The sequence below is a fragment of the Cariama cristata genome, unplaced genomic scaffold (assembly GCF_000690535.1).
Source record: "Cariama cristata isolate BGI_N322 unplaced genomic scaffold, ASM69053v1 scaffold517, whole genome shotgun sequence".
NCBI classification, from domain to species: Eukaryota; Metazoa; Chordata; class Aves; order Cariamiformes; family Cariamidae; genus Cariama; species Cariama cristata.
In genome coordinates, this window is record NW_009628124.1 from 20,909 (window position 1) to 31,380 (window position 10,472).

The 10,472-nt window shown below is 38.8% G+C and overlaps 1 protein-coding gene across 1 annotated transcript in view; it reads right to left on the reverse strand.

Moving 5' to 3' along the window:
- Nucleotides 1-10,472, reverse strand: part of LOC104165103 (centrosomal protein of 112 kDa-like) — a gene marked incomplete at its 3' end in the record, with an annotated part of 108,633 nt that overhangs the window by 18,184 nt on the left and 79,977 nt on the right. The window contains 1 exon segment of the mRNA XM_009704650.1: nucleotides 9,561-9,743. Within this exon segment, the coding sequence (XP_009702952.1) occupies nucleotides 9,561-9,743 (183 nt within the window).

Sequence of the window (10,472 nt, forward strand, 5' to 3'; positions counted from 1 at the left end):
AGGGGTGGATCTGAAAATCTGCCTCCTGGAGCTGAAATGAGGGGAGGGAGTTGGGTGCACACACCCAGCGCGGTGAGCGGTGCTGAAAGAGTGCAGAGCTCTCAGCTACCCCTCCAGCTGATGGGTTAGCAAATTCCTTACGTCTGAGGCAGAAAAGGAGACTTTGAAGAGTTGCTACAGACACCAGAGTTGGGTGAGTGGGCAAACAGCTGCAGAGATGTTTAACAGTAAAATACTCATCCTGGTGTCTGTGCCAGTAACATCATCTTCAGATTCGCAGACAACCCATCGTGGGGGTTTGGTTTGATTTTTGTTTTCCCCTCTCATAGCCCTTGTCTATGAAATAGAGGAAAACCAGAGAAGTCTTCTGGTTTTCTTCCTGACTAAAGCAATATATGGAAGAATAAGCAGATTGGTGGTAGGGCACCCAGGACAGTGCAGAATGCCATAAGCATCTCGGCTGCAATTTGTTACTGGTTTTCCACTTGAAGGTTTCTCTATAACACTTTAATGTGGGAGCGTGCGGAGCTTTATGGATGGTCTCATATTTCTCAACTGACATATCTTCAGCCAAAGTATGTCAGCTACAGGAGAGAGCAAGGCTTTTCACTGGCTTTGTGATTTCTTCCTCCCTCATCATAAACCACATAAAAGAAAAATACAAATAATCAGCTCTCCAAAATGGCTATTTATTACCTCATCACAAAACCATCTACTGGACCCTGCAGTGGTATTGAGTAATACCATTATTTAAACCATAAAGAGGTTGTATTTATTACTCAAAATTGGGAAAATTAGCATCCATATGGATCTTATTGTTTTAAGACCAGTAATGCTGCCAAAACAAGTAGTGTTAACATTCCAAACTACAGATTGTCATTATTTCTCATCTAGTGTTTCATTCTTTCATTTGGTATTTATAATACCTTTGAATTGAGGAACTGAATGGATCATAAAATCTCTCCTATCAGAGAAATCATTTAACAGCTAGACTACTGTTCAAAACTTGTTTTATGGTGGCAGTGAGTGAATGGAATTAACATCTCCTGACCTAAAAAAGAGAGACTAAATTGATTTTGGATAATCTTTCTCTAGAAAAGGGACAAGAGAGAAAGCACACACACACAAAAAATCGACTACTTAATTTGCAATACATAGCACCTTAGTAGGCAGTCACAGACAGGATATCCTAACCTCCATGCCTGGAAAAACTATGGAGTAAAACTCCATGAAATTAATTTCCAGGCACATGAGGAATAAAAGGGTCACTGGAGACAGCAAACCTGGATATACCAAGGACAAATCACGCTTGACCAAACTGATTGTCTTCTCCAGTGAAATGACAGACTCTGTGGAAAGGGGAGAACTGTCAACATCTTTCATCTTGACTTTAGCAAGGCTTTTGATACAGACTTTGATAGCATCTGTACAGTCAAACTGAAGAGACAGAGACCAGATGGGCGTACCACAATGTGAGCAGAGAAGTCACTGGACCACTGGGTTTGAAGAGGAGGAGTCAACAGGCAACCAGCTACAAGTGGCATTTCTCAAAGCTCAGATGAGGCTGATACAGCTTAACATCTCCACCAATGACCTGGATGACAGGACACAACAAACCCTGTGCAATACTGTGGATGGCATCTCTTGGGGGAAGGTGGTCAGTATGTTGGAGAGCAGGGCTGCCTTTCAAGGGACCTCAAATGCTGCAAGCTGGAGGAATGGGCCACTAGGACCTTCAGAAAGTTCACCAGTCTAGGTTTATTCAGCCTGGAGAACAGAAGACTAAGGAGAAATCTAATTGTTGTCTTCAACTGAATGTAAGGAATTGTAGAGAAGAGAGAGGCAGACTCTTCTTGAAGGTGGCAGTGAAAGGACAAGAAGCTACAGATTCAAATTGTAACAATAGATATTCTAACTGGATATAAAGGAGAAGAAATTTCACAATGGAATAGCAAAGCACTGGAGTATGTTGCTCAGGGAGTTTGTGAAGTCTCTATCATTGCAGATTTTCAAACCTCAGTTGGACTTGGCCCTGAGCAACATGATGTAATTTTGATGTTAGACCTGCTTTGAGCAGGAGGTTGGACACGATGACCTCCACAGGTCCTTCCAACCCAAATTATTCTATGATGCTGTGAAAAAACTTCAGTAGGAATCCTGATCTCCCATTAGAGGATGTCCCTTCATCCATTCAGTGGAATGTTTGAAGTAGATATCACTGCTGTTTTCCAAATTGCTGTACTTGTTCTATGGACTAAGAGAAGTCAACTTCCTTCTATCCAACAACTCTCTCAAGCAAATTATAAGATAACACTAAAAAGCAATTTTCTAAAGAACTAAAAAACTATTAATAAAGAACATTGTGAGTAAGCATCCCCTTCTCAGTAGAGCAGACATTTACCAAACAAGCTTAGGTGTAATACTTGGAACAATCTAGCATCACAGAAACCACATTCAAAAGAGAAGATTTAGACTCTTACAATATCAGCAAGCAACTTTAGAGCCTGGCTTTGCCATACACTGAACTTCACATAGAAAGCGCATGTTCTTTTTATTTCAAAATCAAGAGCTTTTATTGTAAGTTGACCACTTCTGCAGAGTAACACCATATTTTTGCCTCTCTGCTTAGAAATTACGTTACACTGTCTCAAATGCTGCAGCTACTATTACCTGTTTTGTGTTTACTGATGTACTTGATCATTTATGACTTCAGTATTCTTTTACATAACTTTTATTTTAAAAATAATTTCACACCATGTACAGCTCATTGTCTGTTGGTGTTAACCATTCATTGTAACCATCACACACAAACCCTATACGCAAAGCCACACCTGGTGTTTGTGTTAAAAACTGTCATAAAGATCCTTTACCCCGCTGATGAGCAAGACTGATCTCATTTTTTCGCAGAGAAATTATTCTATATTTATGAACATCTATGCAGGAAATAATCACTTTTTCCTAAACAAGGAGTACCAGTATAAAATAAAATTACTGTCATATAATATATACCCTTGCCCCTACACAATTATATACTCCACCTTTTCAGCTGCCAATATTTAAAATTAAAACCAGAAATTATACAAAATGTTGATTACAATGTAATAATAGCTACCACATATATTCAATTTCATATTATACAAACAGAAAGTCCATTTTGCTGAAAAGAACTCCATCTCAGAATGAGAATTCATATTACGTGATGAGCTAGTTTCTATGGCAACTGCTTTCTCTTTTACATACATTGCAGACAGCATAAAATGTCAGTTCTCTCCTAAGCTAACTTAACATTTTTAATCAGTAAATGATAATTTATGCACCATTATGTATGGCTTCCAAAACGTCTTCAGTAAAATGCTGACCCGTCTGAGGCATAACAGGAGAGTAGCAAGTCGAGTCACACCTCCTGCACTAAATTCCTATCCAATTTCAGTCCTATTGTAAAAAGTGTAAAAAGAGTCAAGGAAAAATGTGGAAGAGATCATAGATGATCACCCGCTACAGCACGAGAACACTTTGATGGTTCCATTAAGCGAGGAAGTGGCAGATGTTTATAGCTCGTCCCAGTCTTTTGAAAGGCAGCTCAAACAGAAGCAGCAGTTTGGAAGCGGGGACCAGAAGCCGAGTGCTTGACGCAAAATAACAAACATGGCAAGGTGGCTTCATCTGGGCAGGGAAGGGGAAGGTGCACAGGAGGCCCAGACCCTCGCCTTGATGCGGTTTCTTGATGGAGGGGTCCCCAAGCCTGAACTGTGTGTGCTTCAGTTTTAGAGCAAAGGCTCATTTCTACCTTTAATCTCAAAGATTATGTCTATGCTGCAGCCCAAATTTTTCCCACAGCTCCTCTGCATTCACTCAAGTACACCTGAAACTACCTGTGTCGATTACCAGAGCCCAAACTGGGACAGTATTTGGGTATTTCGCCAGGAAACTGGGGCACTTGGCCATTTCACTTAACTTGCAACTTCACAGCTACACTATTAGTTTAGAGCCCAGTTGAAACACCTCGATAGATGTCTAAAGACTCATCATCAGATCCTTGATTTTAGTAGACATTCCTCATCAATGGGTTCCATCCCAACCCTGAGTGGGCCGACTATAAATAACAACCAAGTGAAGCCACGCAAGTGCTGCAACAAATATTTGGTACTGTAAATATTTTACATCAAGAGTCATGTTCATTATCCTGGGCTGACTGGTGGTAAATTAAACATGCTACAATGTAGCCAAAAGCTTTTGTTTAGGAAAGGCTAAAAGGGGACGGCTGTCTGTCTACAGAAGTCTGACTGTCAGCCCAATAGCTACTCTCCAAGTAAAATACAACAAACAAATATTTAGATTGCAATTCCATCATTCAGATTGTCTGCCGAGAAAGCCCGCATAGCGAACAATGCATTTCTTCTCATGCCAAAGACATCTTCTATTAAGAAAAAGAAGTCAAAGAAAAAACGACTCGTAGAATTTATTTACTCAAAATTGTATACAGAAGTGACTTCAGCAGTACCATCAACATCTGAATGTTTCACAGGCTACATCTATCTGAACTCTCCAGACACAATCAAGCAAACTCCTTCCACTGATACTGGCAGAATAACCCGGTGGAAACTGGTGTTTGGAGATATTAGAACAATTACATGAAGCAGAAGAGTGGATCAGTCATTCATCTGTACAGTAACAATAGGTTCTTTCAGACCAAAGTTTAAGAAAGTCTCCCATTGTGAAACAAATGCTCCTGAAATCCTTCTATGTTGGCATACTACTGAAAAGTTACTGCTACAGCAATATTTACACAGACAGAAATTGTGCATCTGTTGGGCTATTTAGTTATCATTAAACAAGTATATAATATTTCTGTTAATTTCTTCTGTATTTTCTCTTGTCAATAGTTGATAAAGCTCTCCATCAGACAAACATATCAGCACAGCACCACTTCAGGCTGACTACATATATAGAGGCAAGATAAAACGAATCTGTTCCCTCCACTTTGTTGATACAGTAATTATCTATATAGAACCATAAACATATACCAAGGATTTGCTTGAACAAAAATAACTCTTATTAATAATGGCCATTACTATGGGGGTTTTTTGTTTTTTTGTTTTGTTTTGTTTTTTTTTTTACATTGTTAACTCAGCAGGCTCAAACAGCTCAGAATTAATTCAGACAAAACCAGGTGCAAAGCAACAGTTGCAGAAAGATCACTGTTTACAAATGCAGAGAAGCAAATTTTCAAAGAGGAGAAGCCAGAAAAAGAAGTGAAAGGATGCCTTTATACATTGGGCACCAGGGAAGGAGCCACTGATTTCTGAGAAGGTAAAGCAAACGGGGATGGTAAAGGCCAAGGGGATTATGAGAAGTGGAAAAAGCAAGAGAGGAAAAAGGAACCGGATACTTTGGCCACGGGAAAATACTTTAACTCTTCTCACCACCTCCAGCCTGCTCTTTTTTTTGTAACAACCTCCATTCTCAATGCGTGTGTTCGCATGACTTCAGAACCGCTCGAGGTTCTCCTTTCCCAACCAATAATGGTTTATCGAGAGCCCTAAGACACCCCTGAACACCAGTGATCTTCTCTTAAAGCAGCCGCACTTTTGAGAGCATAAACATTATATGCTAAAATTAAATACTGAGACATCAGTGACAAATACTGGCCAAATGTGCCTCAGCGTTTGAGCTACTCTTGACCCAAATATGAGTGGATGAAAACAGTGGATTTGGCAATTACCTCATAACAGAACCTGGAAAGAGAATTCAGTTTCCTCGTGGAAAGTTCCCCCGCGCTTTAGTGCAAAGTGCTCTATTTGAAGTTACAGGGGTATGTTTTTTGTCGTCTTCTTACCCAAAGGTCAACGGGCAAAGAACAAGCATGAAAACGATCCAACTCTGTACAGCAGCTGGAACGTGAAAATCTTTGAGCTGGCTGCGGGCACGTGTCAGATGTTGGGGAGAGAATGACATTCACAGGATAAAGCGAAAATGTAAGGGCACAACTGGCACCACAGCCCATCTGGCATCGGTTATTAAAATTTCCTAACCTTGCTATCTTATTTTGCAGAAGCAAACTAGATGTAATATTCTCTGTAATCAGAAGCCTTGCTTCAGAAAAATCACTGATTCAGTAGCAAGGCTGTTTATTAAAACAAAAGGAAGATCTCTTCCAAGGAGTTCCCTGTTTTGTCAACTAATGTATAAGCGAAAATTATTTAGGGAGGTGAGGAACGAATTAGCAACCAAACTGTAGCTTAAAAATGCTCCTAAAGAAAATCCAGATAATATAAAAAAATCTAAATTAAATAGAAGCAGTGATTCAAAACTACCCTTTTAAAAAAAATTATCCTGTATTATTAGCTACTATTTAAAGAATAACAATATTATGGCAGTTCATAGAAAACGTATAGGATTTAAAAGACTACAAGAACACAGCATGGTATAAAAGCCTTTGTACTGCTTTGACTTTTATTGACCTACATGTCAATTTACTCCTCCCCAAGCATTACAACCCTAGGTGAAAAAAATCAAAGCAAGCCTCCTAGAAATGGATAAATCCAAGAGCTAAAGTGGAATGCAATTGTTATCCAGAAATTCATCAGCAATACAAAAGGCGATCCACTTAAATCAAGTTCCTTTCCTGAAAATATATTAAACTTACATTTCTAAGAAGCAGCAACATTATTTTACATTTCATTAAAATCTGGCAATGCACTGAAATCTTAATTTTTACGCATTATTTCTGATTAAGCATTAATAAATGTACTCATATTTGAATAAATATCTGTTCTGTATACTATCTTTCACAGTAGCTGAAGACGTATGTGAAAGTAGAGACGTTGGATACGCAATAAAAAAATTAATCTTTTCAGTAACAGTACAATAAATTTTTCCGCAGTACTCAGTCATAGCTGTCTTTAGAAATATAGTAAGAAATATGTATTTTAAACATTCGCTACTCTTTCATATGGAAAAGGATTTAAGAAAGAATAACAGTGAATACCTTTAATAACGGTGCTTTCACATCATTCACCAAACACTGAACAGATAGGTCCTTCAAACCAAGCTACTCGTATGTGATTAACACTAATTGTTATTTAAATTTTTTTGAAATACCCAGCAAATCTACTTTTCATGTAGCGAAGCAAAATGGCCTCTTCTCCTGTTTCATCACACCTTCACTGTAATATAAAGCAGTCTTAAAAATTACTGCTGTCAAACATGGTTCAAATTTAACAGGTTTTAAAAAAGCTGTGTCTACATAAACTCATTAAATCACTATGATAACTGTTAAGAGACTGCCAAATGTTTCATAAAGGACATCGGCCATTACTCACGTCAGAGGTCCAAAACACGCATTTTAGTAAACATAAGCAAAGATTTAAAAAATTTATTAAAAATACGTGCCGTAATTCCATAAGAAACACCAGTACTGTCAGTTGAGCTCACTGCAAAGACAAAAGTGAATTCTAATACAAAGACCAGAAGAAGGAACAAAGAACGATTTATTTTCAAAAATGGAAAAAATATGCATCCTTGAAAGCCGACAGATTCTTACTAGAATTTAAATAAACAACAGCTCTTCTAGTCAAAGGCAACCGCATTTTGTTCCCTGATTTACATGTCATTCTCATGGCAGCAATGTTCAAATGACTGTACAGGGATATTCAAGCTACAAAGAAAAGCCCTGTAAAAAGGCCAAAGTTTTTACTATTCAAACAGTTCAGACTTTCCTAATAGCTGCGATAATTTCCAGCTATCTACATAGCCCTTTGTATTAGCATTGTATAACCCACTGCAAATAGAAAGTACAACCAAACTTTGGGCTCCAATCTTTGCCAGAAATGCCCCACAACAGAAGGAAAGAGAGAGAGATACTTACAAGACATCTCCCAGATTCTCTGAATTTGCTTAAGATAGTCCCTTTACCTTTGCACAGAGCAATACAATAATTGTAATGAATGCTGGCATGTAGACAGAATAATTCTATATAATTCTAAAACTGTTTTTTAACCTGAATGCTACAGCTCCGCCTTTGTACGCAAACACAACATCAGGAAGGTAGGTGAGAGGACGATACAACCTTGAAAAGGCACTTGCCAGTAGCCATATAGTTAAAAGACATCTATCTCGGGCCAAAGAAAAAAAAAGCAAAGATAAAACTAATTCCTTTAACAATTTAAGTCTTTGTTCACTCTTACAATAAAGTGGAGAATGAAGGGTAAGGTTTAATTTTTCAGAATCCACCTGAATATCCTCTTCCCAAGCATTCTCACAAAAGTATCTCTCGTTTTCCTTGAAAAACCATAATGGTGGAAATGGAGAAATAAGTCCTGGCTCTGCAATATATCCCCTCATCCTCCCCCAACAAGCCGTGTGTTTTCCAATAGACTTCCTTAAGCCAGATTTCGATAGTCTGAGTTGTCCAAAGGTAAAAAAAAAAAAATTATTTTAAAAATTAAACACTCGATTTCACTTAGCTACATTATAGTTGCCACTAAAAGACACAGCCTACTAGTCTACAGGAAAGTACAATGAACATGCCTTAATGTCAGAGTCTTACATCGCATAGGGAAGGCGGCGGTGTGCGGAAAACACATGTCGTTAAAGATGCTTTACCAAAGTGTCCAGTTTTGGTATAAAATAATCCATGCGTGATAAGTAACTCTAATGCTGATTAGTAAAGATTATTTTCCGAATACCCTTTAAACTACAAAATCACCTTAATTTTTTCAAATATTGCCATTGCAGGCCTTTTTAATATAGGCTTTTAGGAAAACATACCATGCCATCCTTACAAAATATATTGAAAAAAATGCAATAAGATGTTTTTTGAACTCAAAACTCATAAAGATCATTTTCCATGCTGACAGTGTGCATTTCATCCAGAAGTTTGAAGAGTCAAATGCTACCCCAGCTGGGGGTTATTCTGCCAAATGGCTTCCAACAGTGACCACAGAGATGGAGGATGGGAGGGGTGCATGTAGGAAAATAAACGTGATGGTAAGAAACCCCAAACCCACATCATCTTATCAAGTATCTTATCAAATACCAAATATGTAGCCAAACACACAATGCAAATCTAGAATACAAAACTGAAACAAAAAAACAAGTACAAAATGAAATAAAGCCATTTGTGAGTTACCTGCAGGGATTTAAAACAAAAAAAGCATACGAGTGAAGCAGATATAATTCATATGGATTTGCCCAGGAAGGAGAAAAGGAGGGGTGAGTGTGAGGGCTTGGGGGGGAGAAGAACAGATACCTTTTTTTCTTAAACAAATCCATCATGAAAGAAAATGAGACAAGATTATAAATAGGCCGAGTTATAGCGCACCATGGGATTTTTAATCTGGCTACCTGTGGTTTTTGCAGTTAAAGCCCTATTCAGCAGTGGGAAGGGAGGGGGGAAGCGGGAAAAAAAAAAAAGAAAAAAGAAAAATGAAATCACGTTTATGTGCCAGTTTCGCAAATGCTCACACAGCGTGCATCACCAACAATGCTGGCAAACAGGAAACACTAATTATTAGCATTTTGTAATAAGCGTACGCCTTTCAAATGTTATTGATCATTACCTGTCCGTCTCGTTTTCTGCATTCTTGAGTTTTACTCTCATGCTCTGCCATGACAGCGCGAAGCTGTTTTTCCAGTTTCTCGATTTCCCGTTCATGGTCTCGGACCAGGCAGTCCTTCTCTGCGTTGTGCTGCTGGAATAGGTGCGTCTTCTCCTGTTCATGCTCCAGCTTCAGCTCCACTATCTGATTGGACAGTGAGGAGTACAGTTCATCAATAGAACATCCTTGTCGTCATGACAACTCGTCTACAGCTTAATTTTCCCCTTAATTTCATCAAGTTGGCAATTTTATTTTTACGTCACTATTACCTCACCTTTTAAAAAGCCACCATTAGCGTGACAGAATTCCTCCAGACAATTCCAACAATGGAGACAACCGAGCAAATCCGGCGCATCCTTAACCAATTTGTTGGTACAAATGTCGGAGCGTACAAAAAAAAAAATTGCATTGTCGCATTCTGTGTACGGTGCCCCCCGTATCCTGCTGCTGCTCCTCGGCAAGGCTGAGGATCCTAAATGGTTAATAGGCAGCCTGCTCTCCCCTTCACTTAAGTATACACACGCAACCCCCCCTGCCCCAGCAATTAAATCTTTTAAAGATTTCTTTATGATTTCCAAAGCGAAAGCTCTTCCTTCAATATTCCTCAACGCTGTCGTATATACAGTTGTCTTTTTTTTTAATAAAAAAAAAAAAAAGAGAAAATTATAAAAAAAACAAAGCTCCATTATCCCGTTGTCAGCTACGCTATCCCAACATAAACAGATGTATGTGTTCCAGAAGGGCACCTGCTGTGCCGCAAGCTTGCACCATGATTTCATAAGAAGCCCTCTATTCTCAGGATCCTTTCCCAGTCCACACCACACTGGATGCTGTGACCTTGGCCAGTCTTAGCCTCTCCCCGCTAGACTGAAT